The 21,987-nt window shown below is 41.8% G+C and overlaps 1 protein-coding gene across 1 annotated transcript; it reads right to left on the bottom strand.

Moving 5' to 3' along the window:
* Nucleotides 1-331: 331 nt before the first annotated feature.
* Nucleotides 332-20,981, bottom strand: pde6c (phosphodiesterase 6C, cGMP-specific, cone, alpha prime). Its single transcript, XM_084141480.1, has 22 exons — nt 20,364-20,981; nt 18,641-18,793; nt 15,779-15,868; nt 15,336-15,476; nt 15,117-15,191; nt 14,938-15,005; nt 14,734-14,800; nt 14,561-14,608; nt 14,209-14,358; nt 13,936-14,079; nt 13,764-13,829; nt 13,379-13,525; nt 11,380-11,487; nt 10,781-10,890; nt 10,563-10,650; nt 9,892-9,992; nt 9,682-9,789; nt 9,468-9,531; nt 9,235-9,309; nt 9,035-9,118; nt 8,521-8,665; nt 332-2,467 (listed from the first exon to the last, which is right to left on the bottom strand). The coding sequence occupies exons 1-22, from the start codon at nt 20,829-20,831 to the stop codon at nt 2,418-2,420; spliced, it is 2,550 nt and encodes an 849-aa protein (XP_083997606.1). The 5' UTR covers nt 20,832-20,981; the 3' UTR covers nt 332-2,417.
* Nucleotides 20,982-21,987: the final 1,006 nt, after the last annotated feature.

Raw genomic sequence — 21,987 nt, 5'->3', positions numbered from 1 at the left:
ATGTTGCCACAGGTCACAGACATAAGATTGCATTGGCTTTATAATATTTTGCTTTTTGAATTGTCCTTGATTGAAAACTATACACGGTCTTACCCATCTGTCATATAGTAAATGCAGTATACTGTAAAAACGTGCTCTATAACAGCTGTATAGGATGACACAGGATGGAAAGGGTCTGGAAACACCTCATGCAGACATCGCTCAAGGTGCTCACTCCAAAGTGCATTGGTCTCGGCAGCAACACAATCGGCTGATCTTCTTTTCCCAGGGCTAATCCAGCTTTATAGGGTATTCTCCATGCACGTTATAGGAGTCATGAGGACTGTCTACCCCAAGGTTCTTCAAGTTAATCCTGTGTCTCTACTGTATATCAATGTGCTATTCCATTTCAAAGGTAGTGGGTACATTTGTTCTATTCAGTGGGCAAGTTTAAAGAATGTGACAAGATTCCCACAGACTTTGATGAATGCCTTTATTTTGTTAACATGTTACATCTTATGACACGTACATACAGTAGAATTTGTTTCATCAGACATCAAATGTCAAATTCTAATCTCAGTGATAACTCAATAGAATTAGTAGATTAAATGTACGCGCATAATAGATTGTCACTCCCATACTGCTTATACTGTTCGCCTTATCCCATTGTGGAGCCCTGATCCAAGCAGCTTGCCCTGCCTAGCAGCTATAGGAACAGAGATTCAGAGAATCCATTTAAGATGCAGAGTGGCTGTCAAAGCCACCCTCATTGGATTACTGCTCTTGATTGATTTTCCATTGATTTAGTGAGGGCACGTTGCATAAGCAAAGAAGTCAAACTTTGCCTGCCCTGTGTTTCCTGCTTACGGCTACTATCGGATGTCTCCATAGATGTCTTGGCCACCTGTTACAGTAGGTCAAAAGGAGATTGCTTGGCAGGATTTCTAAGGAGTTTTTCTTTATGGGAACCCCATTGCAATTCAGTTGGATTCATCAATTCACTTTCTCAATGTTGCTTAAGTTAATTTCACACTGGTCCTCTAATAAGCCCCAAATAGTCAAACAAAGAGAAGAGGAGCTTTGGCCTGACTGAGGCCACATTGCAGGCTTGTATCCATAAAACAAACATGATGCCCTTCACACACAGTAGATGTAAGACTTCGGTAGCTTGCTTTATCTACAGTAAGTAGGGTATTTAAAGTTTCAAGCTGTGCAGATCTCGAAAGCTGACTGACTCAATCCCTTCAAATCATTTTATGGTCAGGTACCTGAAGATATTTACGACACTGATGGAACATTTCCTAGGCTTGCCTCCTAATAGCAAGTAAAAAATAGTTTTTGGAATTGTAGGTTTAATTTTTTACATATTTTACATTTATGTGATTAACTACATTTCTTTGGAGCATAAACATACGTGATACAGTAGCATAATCTCAATTTTTGAAAGATTATTGAATTGCAATTTATGATACATCAATATATTATCATCATATATTACATTTTCAAGTTATTGGGAAAATGTGCAGTTTAACATTGTACACAAAGTTTGCAATGGATACCTGATGCTCAAATGTGACTACGAACCATATCAGTTCATACAATCTAAAGATTTAGACTTTGAAGTGACTCAGCTCCATTCTTAAAATACATAAAGTAGAAAACCTCTGACAATCAAAAAATATATACTTTGCATATTAACATAAATATACCATCACAAGGCTCAGGAGTGTGTACACATTTTGAGCATTGATATTATATTACCCCTCGGTAAAGTCAATTGTCATTTGCTAAAACAGCAAGTTTGCCTTTTAAGTTTTAGTTATGGGAAGAGGCTTGTGCTCTTACAGTAAATAATTCTAAATAAACAGTGTCTGCCTTTCTACAGAATTTGGTTGTGTTATTTGCCTACTCATATTTGTTCTTAAAATTCCTGAGATGAGTATTCAAATATCAAACAGTATTCCTGTGCTAATAAAACAGCTCAGTTATAAAAGTTTGTCCACTGAACTGTCACCCTAATATCTTTATGGATCATCAGAGTATGGATAAACATGTACAGGTAGTTATTTCCCAAAGCAGAATACATGTCTAAATAAATTAAATACATTATATGCCATTTGGTAGATGTTAAGATGTAATGTTTGTTTCATTACTTGGATTATGTTAGTTGTCGATAAAGTCGTACCTATAGTTAGTTATCTGTGAAAGATATGCTCTACTTTAAGTGTGCTGTCAAGATATGGTAATGCACCAGCTGCTGGTATATCTGCGATGAGTGTGTTGATCCATCAGGATTGACTTATCAAGTCCTGAGAATGAGAGGAAGCGATCAAGTCAGTCCACACAGGGACACAACTTCACACTGTCTACCCACTGACTGCTTGCTGCGCCCAGGGATCCTCTGCCACACGGCCAGGACTGGGGCACACTCCAGGGGGTTAGGCGATGGTGCAGGTCTTGGATTTCCCTCCTTCTGCTGCCTCCTCTGCTGTTCAAACAGAATGCAAGACAGCAAGCAGCAACAACACATAGCAAGACAAATCAAATGTTTGATTGATTTGAGTTCATAGCAAGACAGCTATCAGCAAGATAAAGATAAAGAAGATGGTCTTAGTATGTCGATGGCTTAACTAAGGTAAACTCAGGGGAGGACTGGCATTTGCCCGAAATGCCAGATGGGCTGGTCTATTCTCAGCCCTGTCAAACATTTTTCACCCTGTCTAAAAAATGGTCCAGTGGCCTGCTGGACCACTGGTGGCGTGGCATATGTGTGCATGGAAAAGCCTCAGGCACTGTGTCTAAAAGAATGGTAGGCTATTTTCCGGTAATGCTATTTCTTGGGAGATTGTACAATAGCTTCTTCTTAAGTTCTGAATTCTGATTCAATTCTTGAATTTAAATTGAATTGGCCACAATAGAATATAATTTATATTAAAGTGGAAATCAGCAGTTGAAACAATAACAAAGTGTATACCCCGCCCCTGTTTCGGTAAAAAGCTGAGGGATGGGGCTGGAGAAATGTTACCACTCTGAAAATCATAAACCGAGCTATGGATGCAAGGACTGACCATCTATGATATCACAATTATACTTTTAACCATGTTTTGAGGCTATGTATTGTTTGTTTACATTTACTTTGTTTACAAACATTGGAGTAAAGCAAGCTTATATTTTGGGTTCTGATGGGGTACGACAGTTGAACTAAGCTCATAAGGCATTTATAAGTTAAATTCTTCAAGAATCAATGGGTATGTATAATGAATTTATAAGTGCACAAATGGATGTTGCAACTACAAATTTCCCCTTTAAAGAAAGTATAATTTAATTAAATAAAATTAAAATGGTTAATGTCTTCTATATGTCACTATATCACTTTATTAATCACCCTTTGGGGGATTAATAAAGTACTACACTACATGACAAAGGTATGTGGACACCTGCTCTTCAAACATTTCATCCCAAAATCATGGTCATTAATATTGAGTTGGTCCCTCTTTGCTACTATAACAGCCTCCACTCTTCTGGGAAGGCTTTCCACTAGATGTTGGAACATTGCTGCGGGGACTTGCTTCCATTCAGCCACAACAGTATTAGTGAGTATTAGTGAGGTCAGACTCATGGGCGGCGCACAATTGGCCCAGCGTCGTCCAGGGTAGGGGAGGGAATGGCCGGCAGGGATGTTGATAGAGCATGGCGTTTGCAACGCCAGGGTTGTGGGTTCGATTCCCACGGGGGGCCAGTATAAAAAAAAAAAAAAATAAAAAATAAAAAAATAAAATGTATTCACTAACTGTAAGTCGCTCTGGATAAGAGCGTCTGCTAAATGACTAAAATGTAAATGTAAAAAATGTTGGGCGATTAGGCCTGGCTCGCAGTCGGCATACCAATTCATCCCAAAGGTGTTCGATGGGGTTGAGGTCAGGGCTCTGTGCAGGCCAGTCAAGCTCTTCCACACCGATCTCGACAATGTCAATGTACAGTTGAAGTCGGAAGTTGACATACACTTAGGTTGGAGTCATTAAAACATTTCTTGTTAACAAACTATAGTTTTGGCAAGTCGGTTAAGACATCTATTTTGTGCATGACACAAGTACTTTTTCCAACAATTGTTTACAGACAGATTATTTCACTTATAATTCACTGTATCACAATTCCAATGGGTCAGAAGTTTACATACACTAAGTTGACTGTGCCTTTAAACAGCTTGGAAAATTCCAGAAAATTATGTCATGGCTTTAGAAGCTTCTGATAGGCTAATTGACATCATTTGAACTATTGAGCGTGCCGTCTTTAGCCAACTCTCTTGCTATCTCTCTCAGAATGACCTTCTTGATCCAAACCAATCAGGTTTCAGGACTGGTCATTCAACTGAGACTGCTCTTCTCTGTGTCACTGAGACTCTCCGCACTGCTAAAGCTAACTCTCTCTCCTCTGCTCTTGTCCTTCTAGACCTGTCTGCTGCCTTTGATACTGTGAACCATCAGATCCTCCTCTCCACCCTCTCCGAGCTGGGCATCTCCGGCGCGGCTCACTCCTGGATTGCGTCCTACCTGACCGGTCGCTCCTACCAAGTGGCGTGGCGAGAAGCTGTCTCCGCACCACGTGCTCTCACCACTGGTGTCCCCCAGGGCTCAGTTCTAGGCCCTCTCCTTTTCTCCCTATACACCAAGTCACTTGGCTCTGTCATATCCTCACATGGCCTTTCCTATCATTGCTACGCTGACGATACACAACTAATCTTCTCCTTTCCCCCTTCTGATAACCAGGTGGCGAATCGCATCTCTGCATGTCTGGCAGACATATCAGTATGGATGACGGATCACCACCTCAAGCTGAACCCTGGCAAGACGGAGCTGCTCTTCCTCCCGGGGAAGGACTGCCCGTTCCATGATCTCGCCATCACGGTTGACAACTCCGCTGTGTCCTCCTCCCAGAGTGCGAAGAGCCTAGGCGTGACCCTGGACAACACCCTGTCGTTCTCCGCCAACATCAAGGCGGTGACCCGCTCCTGCAGGTTCATGCTCTACAACATTCGGAGAGTACGACCCTGCCTTACACAGGAAGCGGCACAGGTCCTAATCCAGGCACTTGTCATCTCCCGTCTGGACTACTGCAACTCGCTGTTGGCTGGCCTCCCTGCCTGTGCCATTAAACCCCTACAACTCATCCAGAATGCCGCAGCCCGTCTGGTGTTCAACCTTCCCAAGTTCTCTCACGTCACCCCCCTCCTCCGCACACTCCACTGGCTTCCAGTTGAAGCTCGCATCCGCTACAAGACCATGGTGCTTGCCTATGGAGCAGTGAGGGGAACGGCACCTCTGTACCTTCAGGCTCTGATCAGTCCCTACACCCAAACGAGGGCATTGCGTTCATCCACCTCTGGCCTGCTGGCTCCCCTTCCTCTGCGGAAGCATAGCTCCCGCTCAGCCCAGTCAAAACTGTTCGCTGCTCTGGCACCCCAATGGTGGAACAAGCTCCCTCACGACGCCAGGACAGCGGAGTCACTCACCACCTTCCGGAGACATTTGAAACCCCACCTCTTTAAGGAATACCTGGGATAGGATAAAGTGTTCCTTCTAACCCCCCCCCCCCCCCCCCCAAATTGTAAAGTGGTTATCCCACTGGCTATAGGGTGAACGCACCAATTTGCGAGTCGCTCTGGCTAAGAGCGTCTGCTAAATGACGTTAATGTGCCCTTGAGCAAGGCACTTAACCCTAATTGCTCCTGTAAGTCGCTCTGGATAAGAGCGTCTGCTAAATGACTAAAATGTAATGTAAAAATGTAATTGGAGGTGTACCTGTGGATGTATTTCAAGGCCTACCTTCAAACTTAGTGCCTCTTTGCTTGACATAATGGGAAAATCTAAAGAAACAAGCCAAGACCTCAGAAAAAAAAATGGTAGACCTCCACAAGTCTGGTTAATACTTGGGAGTTATTTCCAAACGCCTGAAGGTATCACGTTAATCTGTACAAACAATAGTACGCAAGTATAAACACCATGGGACCACGCAGCCGTTATACCGCTCAGGAAGGAGACACGTTCTGTTTCCTAGAGATGAACGTACTTTGGTGCGAAAAGTGCAAATCAATCCCAGAACAACAGCAAAGGACCTTGTGAAGATGCTGGAGGAAACAGGTAAAAAAGTATCTATATCCACAGTAAAACGAGTCCTATATCGACATCACCTGAAAGGCCGCTCAGCAAGGAAGAAGCCACTGCTCCAAAACCGCCATAAAAAAGCCAGACTACAGTTTGCAACTGCACATGGAGACAAAGATCGTACTTTTTGGAGAAATGTCCTCTGGTCTGATGAAACAAAAATATAACTGTTTGGCCTTAATGACCATCGTTATGTTTGGAGGAAAAAGGGGGTTACTTGCAAGCCGAAGAAAACCATCCCAACCATGAAGCACAGCGGTGGCAGCATCATACTGTGTGGGTGCTTTGCTGCAGGAGGGACTGGTGCACTTCACAAAATAGATGGCATCATGAGGAAGGAAAATTATGTGGATATATTGAAGCAACATCTCAAGACATCAGTCAGGAAGTTAAAGCTTGGTCGCAAATGGGTCTTCCAAATGGACAATGACCCCAAGTATACTTCCAAAGTTGTGGCAAAATGGCTTAAGGACAACAAAGTCAAGGTATTGGAGTGGCCATCACAAAGCCCTGACCTCAATCCTATAGGAGATTTGTGGGCAGAACTGAAAAAGCGTGTGCGAGCAAGGAGGCCTACAAACCTGACTCAGTTACGCCAGCACTGCCAGGAGGAATGGGCCAAAATTCACCCACCTTATTGTGGGAAGCTTGTGGAAGGCTACCCGAAACGTTTCACCCAAGTTAAACAATTTAAAGGCAATGCTACCAAATACTAATTGAGTGTATGTAAACCTCTGCCCCACTGGGAATGTGATGAAATAAATAAAAGCTGAAATAAATCATTCTCTCTACTATTATTCTGACATTTCACATTCTTAAAATAAAGCGGTGATCCTAACTGACCTAAGACAGGGAATTTTACTAGGATTAAATGTCAGGAATTGTGAAAAACTGAGTTTAAATGTATTTGGCTAAGGTGTATGTAAACTTCCCACTTCAACTGTATGCTGTAGCGTTAAGATTTCCCTTCGCTGGAACTAAGGGGCCTAGCCCAAACCATGAAAAACAGCCCCAGACCATTATTCCTCCTCCATCAAACTGTACAGTTGGCACTATGCATTTGGGCAGGTAATGTTCTTCTGGCATCCGCCAAAGCCAGATTCATCCGTCGGACTGCCAGATGGAGAAGCATGATTAATCACCCCAGAGAACGCATTTCCACTGCTCCAGAGTCCAATGGCGGCGAGCTTTACACCACTCCAGCCGACACTTGGCATTGTGTATGGTGATCTTAGGCTTGTGTGCAGCTGCTCGACCATGGAAACCCATTTCATAAAACTACCAACAAACAGTTATTGTTCTGAAGTTAATTCCAGAGGCAGTTTGGAACTCGGTAGTGAGTGATGCAACTGAGGACAGACGATTTTTACGCGCTCCGCACTCCAGTACTCAGCGATCCCGTTCTGTGAGCTTGTGTGGCCTACCACTTTGTGGCTGAGCCATTGTTGCGCCTAGACGTTTCCACTTCACAATAACAGCACATACAGTTGACCGGGGCAGCTCTAGCAGGACAGAAATGTGATGAACTGACTTGTTGGAAAGGTTGCATCCTATGAAGGTGCCACGTTGAAAGTCACTGAGCTCTTCAGTAAGGCCATTCTACTGCCAATGTTTGTCTATGGAGATTGCATGGCTGTGTGCTCGATTTTATACACCTGTCAGCAACGGGTGTGGTTGGAATAGCAGAATCCACTAATTTGAAGGGGTGTCCACATACCTTTGTATATATAGTGTATCTTATCTTATACAAATGTTTATTTTGACATATGGTGACCAATACTATGTAAACATACACTGAGTGCACAAAACATTAGGAACAACTGCTCTTTCCATGACATAAACTGACCAAGTGAATCCAGGTGAAATCTATGATCCCTATTGATGTCACTTGTTAAATCCACTTCAATCAGTGTAGATCAAGGGGAGGAGACAGGTTAAATATGTTTTTTTAAGCCTTGAGACAATTGAGACATGGATTGTGCATGTATGCCATTCAGAGGGTGAATGGGCAAGACAAAAGATTTGCCTTTGAACGGGGTATGGTAGTAGGTGCCAGGTGCACTGGTTTGAGTGTGTCAAGAACTGCAACGCTGCTGGGTTTTCCACGCTCAACAGTTTCCCATGTTGGAGTCAACATGGGCCAGCATCCCTGTGGAACGCTTTCAACACCTTGTAGAGTCCATACCCCAATGAATTGAGTCAGTTCTGAGGGCAAATGGGGGTGCAACTCAATATTAGGAAGGTGTTCCTAATGTTTTGTACACTCTTGTTAAATTCAATTCTAAATAGAATTTCAATTCATTGGTTGAATTGAATTAAATTCAAAATTGACTCCAACCCTGATTTCTTGGCTGAGACCTGACTGTATTTCAAATGTTACCTGCAGGTGCTTCAAGCTTCTTTTTCTCTTCCTCAATGGCCGCCATCTTGGCGGCGTGGATGTCGGCCAGCTCTTTCCAGTTCTTTAGGTTGTTGTTCAGCCCATCAAACATCGGGGTGATCTCTACGTGGAACCTCGAGAATTCCTGCACACAAGTAGGCCCCATTATTGCAAGCATTCACATGCCCGGGACTGTCACTCAACCTGACATATTCCTTATGGTGCAAACATTTCTGCTGTGGAGTTCAGCGGGTGCACACTTGGAGATGGATAGGCCTACTGGTCAGTCAGGTGGTCTGAACTGGATGACCTACTCACTGAAGATGACAGAGATGGTTCACAGAGAAACTGATCTCATCTATTTTTCTAAGGATGATTCCGTTTCCAAAAATAATTGATAGAACATTATACCTAATGACAAATAACACAAGCTGAATTCTTTCAAATCAACAGATCAGAACGAATTAAGAAACAAAATAGGGCTTGGTTGAGCTTCAACCAGCCAGGCAGTTACCTTGTATACGAACGCACACACAAACTGAATGAAACCGCACTGCATCTTGGGTAACTCTGCTGCACAGTTTCTGTCCATCATGGGCTGAGGAACAATGAAAGAAATGGGGAAGATCAAATCAAACAGAGAACTAACAGAAATGTGTGATTACTCTATAAATACATATTGTAAAGAAACAGCGGTTTTCTTCACAAACTCACAATGGGTTGCTGATCGAGAACGGTCCTTTCCAAGTCACCTTGCTCCCAGAACTCAGCTGCGACCATTAGAGCCACCTAGGAGGTAGAGAATTCACAGCAAAGAATGTATCAATACTAATCTAAACCTCAGAGCATCTTGTGGTCTATATTGTTTTGAGGGAATTGGGCAAAGTTTTTTTTTCTTCTGCTGTGTTGTTTTGTTTCATGACATGGTGGACAGATATAGTATCCACCTTGCTCTGGACCTCCCATGGTTTGGTGATGGCAGACAAGTCACAACCTGTCATCATCATGGCCCTGATACACAAGAAGGGACAGTATTGTTATATTAATTAATATTATGCAAGAAACCGAGAACTGTGACAATGTGCACTTTAAGAAAAGTGGACAACTGCCACAAGTGTAGCAAACCCCCGAGATGGCGGACAGAAGAACATTCCTACTCACATGATAATTTCCTTCCTGATGGCATTGTTGGCAATATGCTCGATTTTATCCTTCTCGGTTTCCATTGGCTCAGTGGCGTTCACAATGTTCTGGAACATTGTTCTTTTTCTGGGGACCAACAGTCAAGTTAGGACATTGCACAAAAATGATACTGATTCAGTATATTTAAAAGCAGCTATATCGGAGACCATAACAATTGTAAAAACCCACTTGAAGTACAAGGCCAGATCAGTGGCAATGATGCAGACGTCAAACAAGTGCTGTACAGTTTCAAACTGGCGCTTCTGGAGATTCACAAAGATGTTCAGGCTCTGACGGGGGAGTAGAGAAAAAGGTAAGAGTTCAACTCCCACAATGACCTTGTATGCAAACGCTGGTCAAAAGTAGTTCACTATATACGGGTAGCGGGTAGCATTGCTTTGCTTTTCCATGCTTGCTTTGCTCTGCTTTCCCTTATTTTGCTCTGCTCTGCCTTGTGTTGCTATGCCTTGCATGCTACCTCAGGGAGTGACGCCACTGCCCCACGCGATTCTCGGGCTCAGCTGGCTCCGACTGACAGCACCCGGTTAGGGCCCCCACCCAGGGTTACAGGAAAACGTAGGGTAGACTGGGCTCTCAAAACCTGGTGGGCAGCCAGTCCAGGAGATGGACAACTCCAATTACAAAGCCACAAGTCCTCAACGCCTGGCCAGGCGGATACAGGAGTCCCATCTCCCAAACGTCTGGAAAGGCGGATGAAGGCGGCAACTGATAACTGATGAATTGTATGCACTCACTACTGTAAGTCGCTCTGGATAAGAGCGTTTGCAAAATGACTCAAATGTAATAGGGAATAGGGTGCCATTTTGGCCACAGCCTTAACAGGAGTCAGTGTCTCTAACCTCCTCAGCCATGAGCGTCTTGCTGTACTCCAGATGGTGCCTCTCCATGATGGAGGAGCCGTGCAGTTTGGCTAAAGGCGATCCACTCCTGCAGGTCAGAGAGGGGTAACACAATCGTTAGACCCCAAACAACACATTCCAAACCAATAACAGACAACTAAACAGTGATTATTTAGGGAGTGATTTGAGTTCTCATAGGTAAACGGAGGTGGTCTTACTTTGTCTGGTATAAGTTGTTGGTCCCCCTGTGGTCAATATCGTGGCAGAATGCAGCAGCCACCATGGCAAAGGCATCCAGGTCAGAGTAATATTTCCTCAGCCTGCCAGTCTGTGGAGCAAAAGGGTGGGCTGATTCATGATCAAACAAAATGGGAGGGGTGGGGTGATCCACTATTGAACAAAATGGGTGTGTGAGGTGATCGATCCTTTATCAAACAAAACGGGGTTATCTCCCTGACCTACATTAGTGGGTAGCCTTTGGTTGGCAGCAAAAATGTTTCTCTAAACAATTAGGAACTTTGAACTACTCTTCTTTTGGTGATTTTATGCACAGTTATTCTGTACAATCTACACTTAGCCATGTACAGTGCTGTAAAAATAATTTGCCCCTTTGTTAATTAAATAAATAAAACATATTTTTTTGTTCTTTGTAAACCAGGTTCCCTTTATTTAATATTGCATTTTGGTTGAAGATCTGATAACATTCAATATAAAAAATATGCAAAAATAGAGAAAATCAGAAAGGGGGCAAATACTTTTTCACGGCACTGTAGGTATCAGGTGATAGTATTGGTACTGTAGGAGTAAAGGGACTCACCTGTAGAAGACAGAACATGGTCTGGCCCACGTTGAAGCCGTGTCTCCAGTTGTGGTAGGTGATGTCACGGTAACCTTTCCGGACAGTGTACATCCAACGGGTCAGGGTCTGGTTGTACATGGGAAGAGGAAACAATTAGACATGAGGGACACTTTACCAAAGATCTATATCAATGGTTCCCAATCTTTTTTGGTTACTGTACCACCAACAGAATTTGGCTCTGCCTGGAGTACCCCTGAAGTACCCCCTCATGTGCATTTTACCAGTAGGCCTATGCCTCATGAGTCTTCTCAAGTACCCCTGGTTAGGAAACACTGATCTATATGACCAAACCAGTAGGACATGGCCTTGTATTTGGAAAATATTAGGCTCGACAAAATAAATTAGATACAGAAAAGGCAAAAGCTTAGTTAATGTATTGAGTCATGTACAGTGCATACATTGCATGCATTCTGGGGAATATATAATGCTGAGGTTACAACAAAATAAATACAGTACCAGTCAAAAGTTTGGACACACCTACTCATTCCAGGGTTTTTCTTTATTTTTACTATTTTCTACATTGTAGAATAATAGTGAGGACATCATACTCTATGGAATAACACATATGGAATCATGTAGTAAAAGTGTTAAACGAATCTAAATATATGTTATATTTGAGATTCTTCAAAGTAGCCACCCTTTGCCTTGATGACAGCTTTGCACACTCTTGGCACTCTCAACCAGCTTCATGAGGTAGTCACCTGGAATGCATTTCAATTAACAGGTGTTCCTTCTTAAAAGTTAATTTGTGTAATGTCTTTGCCTCTTAATGCGTTTGAGCCAATCAGTTGTGTTGTGACAAAGTAGGGGTGGTACACAGAAGATAGCCCTATTTGGTAAAAGACCAAGTCCATATTATGGCAAGAACAGCTCAAATAAGCAAAGAGAAATGACAGTCCATAATTACTTTAAGACATGAAGGTCAGTCAATCTGGAAAATTTCAAGAACCTTGAAAGTTTCTTCAAGTGCACTCGCAAAAACCATCAAGCGCTATGATGAAACTGGCTCTCATGAGGACCACCACAGGAAAGGAAGACCCAGAGTTACCTCTGCTGCAGAGGATAAGTTCATTAGAGTTAACTGCAAGTAACAGACACATCTCAACATCAACTGTTCAGAGGAGACTGCGTGAATCAGGCCTTCATGGTCGAATTGCTGCAAAGAAACCACTACTAAAGGACACCAATAAGAAGAAGAGGCTTGCTTGGGCCAAAAAACACGAGCAATGGACATTAGACTGGTTGAAATCTGTCCTTTGGTCTGATGAGGAGGAGGAGGTGTGATGGTGTTGGGGTGCTTTGCTGGTGACACTGTCAGTGATTTATTTAGAATTCAAGGCACACTTAACCAGCATGGCTACCACAGCATTCTGCAGCAATACGCCATCCCATCTGGTTTGTGCTTAGTTGGACTATCATTTGTTTTTCAACAGGACAATGACCCAAAACACACCTCCAGGCTGTGTAAGGGCTATTTGACCAAGAAGGAGAGTAATGGAGTGCTGCATCAGATGACCTGGCCTCCACAATCACCCGACCTCAACCCAATTGAGATGGTTTGGGATGAGTTGCACCGCAGAGTGAAAGAAAAGCAGCCAACAATTGCTCAGCATATGTGGGAACTCCTTCAAGACTGTTGGGAAAGCATTCCAGGTGAAGCTGGTTGAGAGAATGCCAAGAGTATGCAAATCTAAACCTGTCATCAAGGCAAAGGGTGGCTACTTTGAAGAATCTCAAATATAAAATATATTTTGATTTGTTTAACACTGTTTTGGTTACTACATGATTCCATATGTGTTATTTCATAGTTTTGATGTTTTCACTATTATTCTACAATGTAGAAAATAGTCAAAATAAAGAAAAACCCTTGAATGAGTAGGTGTGTCCAAGCTTTTGACTGGTACTGTACATCTAAATAAACATGATTGTTTTACTAGCCAGGGTCTTCAGGACTGACCTCTGCGGGCACTTTGAACTTCTCCACCACATTCAGCTCAAAGAAGCAGCGAATTCCACACATGATTAGGCCGTGCTCTGTCACAGGGAAGTCACTGAAGGAGAACAGCAGCAGGTCCACGTCGACGGCCACAGGGCAGTTTGATCTCTACAGAAGAGCAAAATAATAACCATATATTTATTTATTGATTAATTGATTTCCGAATTACCGCACTGCTGAGTCCACTTTCACAGGCATTATTATAGTATTATTAGCATGTTCATATCTTCCTGTTCTGCGTTTGGTATCATGCCATTATCCAAATTGATCATTCAATCACCACTCTGTGCCACATTATCATTGTACCTCTACCCACTTTCACTGACAGTCTTATACATGGTCTTACCAAGAGTTTGTACATCTCTTTCTGGTCACAGTCCTCTGGTTCGGCATCAAACTTCTCCTTTGTGTTCTGTGGAAAGAGAGAAGAGTATCAAAGGTTTGTCCCATGAGGCTATTTTCCTCTGTGAATCTCCACTGTCTATAAGGTCTACAGTCTAACATGTCTCAGGTCTCACCAGGATACTCTGCATTTCGGTGTTGGTGCATCTGGTCTGGCACATGAGCATCTCCTGGGCGATGTCCTTTCTCCACTCCATCCTGTTCAGTCTGTCGTACGTGTCGCAGTTGAGCACCGACCATCCCAGGAACTGGGTGAGGGCCTGGAACAATGCAGACAGGTTTTGACCACATCATGCATTCACATGTAACCCATGACAGAATTTATGAGGGAAGTGGTTGATATGACTGATAGCGAGAAAGAGAGAGAGCGTGGATGTCTATGCACTCACCTCAGTGATCTGTTCGTCGTGCTCATCGAATGGTTTACCATCTTTCCTGTTGAAGAAAGTGGCAATACCCACAATTTCTTCCTTTTTGTTAACAATGGGAAGGGACAAGACGTTCTTGATGACAAAACCTGTTTCATCCACAGCCTCTTTCTGAAAGACAAAACAGCATGAAGTCGATTAGTAAACGCTTTTAGAATTACCCCTAGAATATTGCATTTTAGGGATACAACATCAATCTGAGGGCTGGTGGTCCTCTTCAAATAGCACATGTTGCTGAGGACTCGATATATTGTAACACCAAGGTCATCCTATACTTAATACCATCCATCAAATTGGGGCCCATACTCCTCACCTGGAAGTTGAAGTACTCATCAGCGGCAACGTTCATCATGTTACAAATCTGTAGGGGAAGAAGAAGACATATTTCAGTAAAATCACTCTCTACAGTAGGCCCTACATGCTTGTGGATAGTATATGGCATGTGATTAATGTATGGACTACATGCACTCTTTCACATCAACTTACAAAGCCGTTCTCAGAAACGTAGGTGGGGAGCCCACTGACCAGGGCCCAGTGGTCAACAGGAGGACCCCTACATGGAACAGAGTGAGGGAGTAAGAGAGTGAGTGATAGGTTTTGGTACTTTGAGACTTTATTGTTTCTTCAGAGAGCATAATAATAATAATAATAATAATGAGTGATTTATAACAAGAAGCTACTGGTATTTACGGTATGACTTTGATTTCCTCTTTGGGTCCTTCTAACAGATAGTCAATAATCTTGTAGAAGATGACTTCCTGCAGACGCACAGAACAACATTCACTGCCTGTGATTGTGCCATAGACAAGGCAGTAGAGAAAAGAGCAGAATGCTTGGCGAGAATCATATCAAAGGAAAATGATATTTACCCTTCCGTCGGGGGTCTTTGGTCCACTGTATGGCGGTACGTCTCCCAGCTTCACTGGCCACTCATCGTAGAACTCCTGCATGAAGAGAGGGAAGACAGCAATCAGGACTTCAGTGTATCCATTTAGCAACCACAGAAGGAGCAGATCCAAAATGGTGCCCATATTAAGACAGTGAAAAAACAGCAATATGCCTTAGTATATTATACACTAGTAACAAACCTTCTCTTTGGTCATGTCCAAGAGGCCCACGGAGTATCTTTCACAATTGAGGTAGATTCTCACAGTGTACAGAGCTTTGTGGAACTGTCTCTCAATGTCTGTCAACTCTTCAAACACTTTGCTGGCAGACCACAGAAGTACCTAGTGAAACAAGGGAAGAATAATGGCTATTCATATTTTTTGGGGGAAACTGTTATAATGGTTAACTCATGGATTACATGGTATATCACGGCTTTACAGAAAACTTTAACTGATATGATATATTATGATGATCATTAATATATTCCTGATATATTATACCACTCATCTTATCATCTTATTCTTATTTCAGACACTAATAGCAAATTACCTTGATGAACTGTGTCTTTGTATTCAAGGGCCAGCATGATTGACACAGTTGATGGACAGCTCATGTTGAATGATGGGGTTCATTGGGTTCTTACCTGACTCCTCCTGGATTCCACGTTGAACATGTATGCAGTGTGATGCTGCAGGGCAATGACGTGTGCAAAGACCATGTACTTGTTCCAGAGCTGAAAACAAAATCAGATTAAATCAATCATCAGTACAGCAGACAGGCATTCATCTGATGTGATGTCCAGATTACTGATGTCATACATTGAATATGCAGTATTGCCACCTCTCATGATCTAGAGAGCCCCTAACAGTCTTGTGGCAGTATCAATGTGGCTTTTAACCAGTTGAATGATATGGCAAAACTATTATTTCTGCCTAAATAAGACATACCCATACATAATTGTTTTTCATGAGCTGGCCATAAACAACAACTGGTAATGTTGCATAGTTTTAGAAAGGTCTGGAACTCACCTTTCTGGTAAAAATAGTTATTAATTGCTGAGATGTACTAACTTTTGAGGACACAAGCTCAAGTACATAGTACAAATGTAATGAAAATATGAAAAATCATACAGTATATGATTTTCTTCCTGTTTAAAAAAAAGTGGGGGATTAGGGCTTGAAATGACTGAAATGCTTTCTAAATACAGTAACAATCAAATTATAAACGACTTACTATAAGATTTCACATTTCTTATAACTGTAAAATAAATATGATCATACTTCGTGACAGTTAAAGGATTACTATTTTCCAGAAAACTGATCAAGTTTCAATACCAGGAATAATTCATATTCATCCAAAGAGTCCCCGGGAATACCGCAAAAATTGGAAGTGGCCATTTAAAGCTTTTAAAACCAAGACATGGTCACTATGCCAGGGTTCTCGCCAAATAAGAGGGGCGCTGCGCTACCTTGTGGTCTTGGCTTCACCACTATGTACAGATTTCAGAGCAAATGAAACTGATATTTAGTAATGATAGCGTAACTATCTTTGATCACCAATTACATTGTTGTGAATTGCGAAACAGGCCGTTCCGAGCGCTATCATGTTCCTTAGTAAATTTAGCGCATTTATATGGAAAGCGTTTAAAAAAAAATTTAAATCAATAATTGTATTTTTATATACAAAAATCACATTATTTATATAACAAATTGAATTATTTATATATTTAAAAAAATTCTCCATTGAATCCTATGGGAAATTATCGATATCAAACATTCTTGTAGGATTGTAGGATCTTGTCATCCCAATCAGAATCCTATTAGAACTTATTTTCTTGTCTTTGAATTAGACATTACAATATGACATACAATACTATATACAATGTTACAATAACACAAGATGTTTGGAGGGGGTTCCCCTTAGAATGCACAGAAACGTTACAATCCTTATATGCAAATAAGAAGTAGAAGGAAAAAAATGTTTTAGGTACAGTAACACAAAGATATAAGCATTTCTTTCATTGTATATATATTTGTCAGCTATGCATACAAAAAAGGGAATGCCACCTTTATCCTCTTTATGTTGGGATAGGGAGAGGGAAATAAAAACCGAAAGATAATGAGAACCTCCAACTCCTTCCCTCCCAGGGTTGTACCACCCTCCCTACCTGCCTCCCTCCATCCATCCCTCCCTCCCTCCCTCCCTCCCTCCCTCCCTCCCTCCCTCCCTCCTTCCCTCCCAGGGTTGTACCACCCTCCCTACCTGCCTCCCTCCATCCATCCCTCCCTCCCTCCATCCCTCCCTCCCTCCCTCCCTCCCAGGGTTGTAGCCCCTCCCCCGCCTCCCCCCCAGAGCTGTTCCCCCGCAGGAAGATGTTTGGGGGTGGGGGTGTTGAGATGTTTTCGCAGACGGGGGGGCTGTTTGGATGTAATGCCACATAGCACACCTTTTTGACACAAATGTAAACAACCTTGCGGGCAATCACAGTACGTTTCACAATGTGTGACACAGATGCACCAGATGCAAATGTTTACTCACTTTGTGTCCCTTGGACCTTGGGGCTGCACGAAATAGCTACTGGGTAGAGGGGACATTGCCGGCGGTTCCCCACTATAGGGTCACCATCTCAAGTGGCAAGGGTGGCAGTTCAATATTGATTGCTTATGATGGTATTATAGTTCACATGTGTCCACTGTCCACCTTCATAGGTAATTGTCTAAGAGGTTTGGAGGGTGGGTGCTCCATAAGTTAAGCAGCCAAGTTAACTAAAGTGTATAGCCAAGTCTTGAGGATAAATCCTTTAGAATGTAATGTAAATATCTATACAATTCCCATCAACAACATTTATAGAAATTGTATAAGAGAAAAAACATTGAAATTCTACAGGATTCCAATACAAGGATCCAATTAGAATCGAATTAGAATCCCATGTGGCTCACTTGGTAGAGCATGGTGCTTGCAATGCCAGGGTTTTGGGTTTGATTCCCACGGGGGACCAGTATGAAAAATGTATGCACTCACTACTGCAAGTCACTCTGGATAAGAGTATCTGCTAAATGACAAAAATGTAATAGAAAACTCCTATCAGATTTTGGAACTGGTCCTATTGGATAAAATCCTATAGGATTGGTTATAAAATCTAATAGGATTTTATTTTGAATTCTAATATGATTTTTTTATTGGAATCCTATAGGATTGTTTGACCCGGGATATATGGGGCTTTCTGGCACTATAAAACATGGGACCCTACAATGTTCACAGAGCGCTTTGTACACCAAAATGTCAGTCGGAACCGGTCCAGAACCACCCAAATAGGGGACTTAACATCATGAATATTGATTACTAGGGTAATGTAGGCTATACAGTATCTGTTTATGTCATGTGCTGTGTGAATTGTACTAATATGTATTAATTGTACATAAAAAAAAAAAGTTCTTCCCATAATTACTAATACTGAGAAACTTTTCTAAGACTGGTATTTTGCTTTTGAGAGCTCAGGACTTACTTCCTCATCGGCTTTTGAGAATTCTTCGGCCCCAATTTTGTTTAGTGCCATTGCAACACCAAGGCATTCTTTATCAGCCATGATGGGGTATGTGAGCATGTTTTTGGTTTTGTATCCTGTCTGCTTGTCCACAAAATCACTGAAGCGGTTATTCTGGAAGGGAAAAAGAAGAGAGTATATTGGATCAAGACATTAGCTGCATTCACACTACAATAAGCCCAGGGCTAACAGCCTCCTTAGGCCTGGGCTAAGATAATGTTGTGTGAAAAGGCCTATTGAGTACAATTGCAGGTACTGGACAAAAAACTACCCCTGCTTGCTTTGAAATGGCCCAATTCTATTACCATTGTCTCGAAAATAATAAGGACGATTTTCAATCAATGAAAATATCATGGGCTAATCAAATGAGAAAACTTATGGACATACTCTGGCAAAAAAAAAAAGCCTTGATTGGACCCCTTTTTGAATTCTGTAGTTAACTTATACATGTAATATGATGTTCGTCCAGTAATCTACAGTATGTTGACCAATTGCAATTACAGATTTGTCTTTGCAGGTTGACATTTATTGTCATGAATCTTGTCCTGTAGGCAGCTCTGCAGAGGGGTCCCAATCTGTCACAGCCACAAAGTCACAAATGTAAACCTAACCCCAACCTTAACCACACTGCTTACACTAATGCCTAACCCTAACTTTACTGTAAATTAAGTCCAAAAAGCAGATTTTTGTTTCATTAATTTTTACGATGTAGCCAATTATGACTTTGCAGCTGGCCCATTAAAATAAATCGTCAAGTTCTGCCTCCAGGGCAAGATTCATGACAATAAACGTCAACCTGCTTTCTCTTCAGTCATCCATAGTTTAACATCAACAAACAGCTTTGTAATCATACAACTGGACATTTATGTTTTGAATATGATACAATACATTATCATGATGACATGAACTAAATAATACAAATATATATAATAAATGAATGTATTCAATTAATCAATTAGCAAATCAACCAGATAATGACAGTTGCATGGCTTCTGGAGGTAAAAGCCATTTTCTGCACTACACAGAGGAATAACAGCCATTAAAATCGTAATTGTATTGTAGAAACTAAGTGGTCCACATTAACATTTAGAATTAATCCCTCATTCCATCATGCATGTAATTTCACTGATACTTGTTGAAGTTGAGTTTACTGTAGACCTAATCAGACCATGAAGTTTGCCTTGGTCAGACTTCTGGACTGAGATAATATTTTTTTTTTCCCAGCTTTATTTAACCAGGTAATCCAGTTGAGAACAAGTTCTCATTTACAACTGCGACCTGGCCATGATAAAGCAAAGCAGTGCGATAAAAACAACAAACACAGAGTTACATATGGAATAAACAAAACAAAACATCAATGCCAGACAACTATTAGGCAACACCTTCAAGAAATTCTTCAAGTGAATTTAACAAAAATAGCAGACAGACAAGAATCATTAAACTTCATGGGCTTAGGCTTTTAGAGACATGCATGAACACTTTATATTTCTTTAATTATCTTCTCAAATCTGCATCAGTTAAAATGTATAACTTATGTGTGAAACAAATGACAATTTTATGAATTTAGATCTGACAAGAACAATTGTGTGTAAATTGCGACTGCTTTTGGACATTTTATGGGCGCTTTGGCTTCTCATGTACACATTTTATACGCGCTTTGGCACCTGCTGACAATGGCACTCACCTTTGTAACATCCGGAATGTTTTGCATCTTTTTGGAGTGCGCTGTGTATCCAACTACACCCATATCGATTGGAAACACAATCTCAGCAGTGGGGTTGACGAGGTTCTCCTCGAATTTGGTGGTAGGGGTGACATTGAAGAGCATCGTTGTAAGCTCAGGTATTCCGTTTCTAGATCGAAGATCAAAGTAACTGCACCGGTCGGCGTTCAAAAGCATGCAAACTCTCTGCAGGACCTTGTGCATTGCTTTTTCCATAACGATTTGCGATTGCATTTCTTTGACCAGGTCAAAGATGATGTTGGCCTCCTGAATTTGGGAAACATCTTTGAACGAAGTCGGATCTTTGATCTCGAGATTTTCTGTGAACGCTGTCGCGATCAATTCGGGGCGCACCTTTCTATCAAAGTACTCTTTGGCGAACTGGGGATTGTTCTCCAGGTACTTTTCCACACTATCCTTGTCTCCCATTTTGAATTGTTTGCGTTTCCCTCCCTTCTCTTACAGACGCATCACCCGGGAAAGTCGAAAGGGAAGTGTAAAAGGTGGGTAGTTAGTGGCCTCTGTTTGCGCCAACGTGCATCCTCTGCTGTGGTCCCGGACAAATCACCAACACGTCTGTACTCCGCTACAAAAAGACAGAATGTAGTGGCTTACAGGCTGAAAGGATCAAAGTGTCCTCTAATTAACGTGACGTCATGAAATTAAAGCCCTAAGCTTTCTTAACCTGCTCATCCCAACACAGATCATTTTATATTGGACAATCCAATCGGAGGCAAGGGAGGCAGGTTGTTGGAGCTCTGTCTGCTACTGCAGCTGTGGTATAGAAAGTTCATTTTGGTACAAAATGGTTGACTCATCAAATAGGCTATCCACCCACTGAGTAGGAAATAGTTGGACAGTTGACCTTGAAGAACAATTCTTCAGTTCCTCACTAAAGTTCCAAGCAAACATTCCAGCCACAGAACTCTCTCTCACAGTGATTTGTGTTTATAAGAATACCCTAAGCTATATTTACAGTCCAAGTGAAGCCAAGTGAGTAATAGCATCAGTGAAGCAATTCAAAAAAGAGCTCAATTAAAACAGTTCCCTTTATAATGTATTTAACCAGCCCATTTTAGGCTTGGTACGGATCAGGTGTGATAAACGTACTGCAGAACAAAAGACACCTAGACACAAGTGTTTTTATGGATGTGTGATTACCACCTCACTAAACTTTGATAAACCTACTGCATTATGTCCACAATGTTGGGAGAAGTATTTGATCTTAATTATCTTAATCTCACTGTCCTCATAGGGCAATCTGGAAGCCTTGCCAAGTGAGGAGAATCAGAGATTTGAGAAAGATGGTCCAAAACATAGGTGTGCTTTTATTACCCTATCACACTGTCTGGCAAGACAGGACAGGGAGAGTTGCCCTGTCTAATTTCACATGTGGGATTAAGACTGCCTCAGGATGTGTTTACGGCAGGTGCGGCCACAGATTTCCCTCAGGCCAAATCCGGCCCGTGAGTGTTATTATTTTATTTTTTTAGCTTTAAAGCAGTATCCAAATCCATCGGATGTAGTGATCACAATATAGTAGCCATATCTAGTAAAACCAAAGTTCCAAAGGCTGGGCCTAATA

The sequence above is a fragment of the Coregonus lavaretus genome (genome assembly GCF_964263955.1).
Source record: "Coregonus lavaretus genome assembly, chromosome: 25".
Taxonomy (NCBI): Eukaryota; Metazoa; Chordata; class Actinopteri; order Salmoniformes; family Salmonidae; genus Coregonus; species Coregonus lavaretus.
This window is presented reverse-complemented; position numbering and strand designations above follow the sequence as displayed.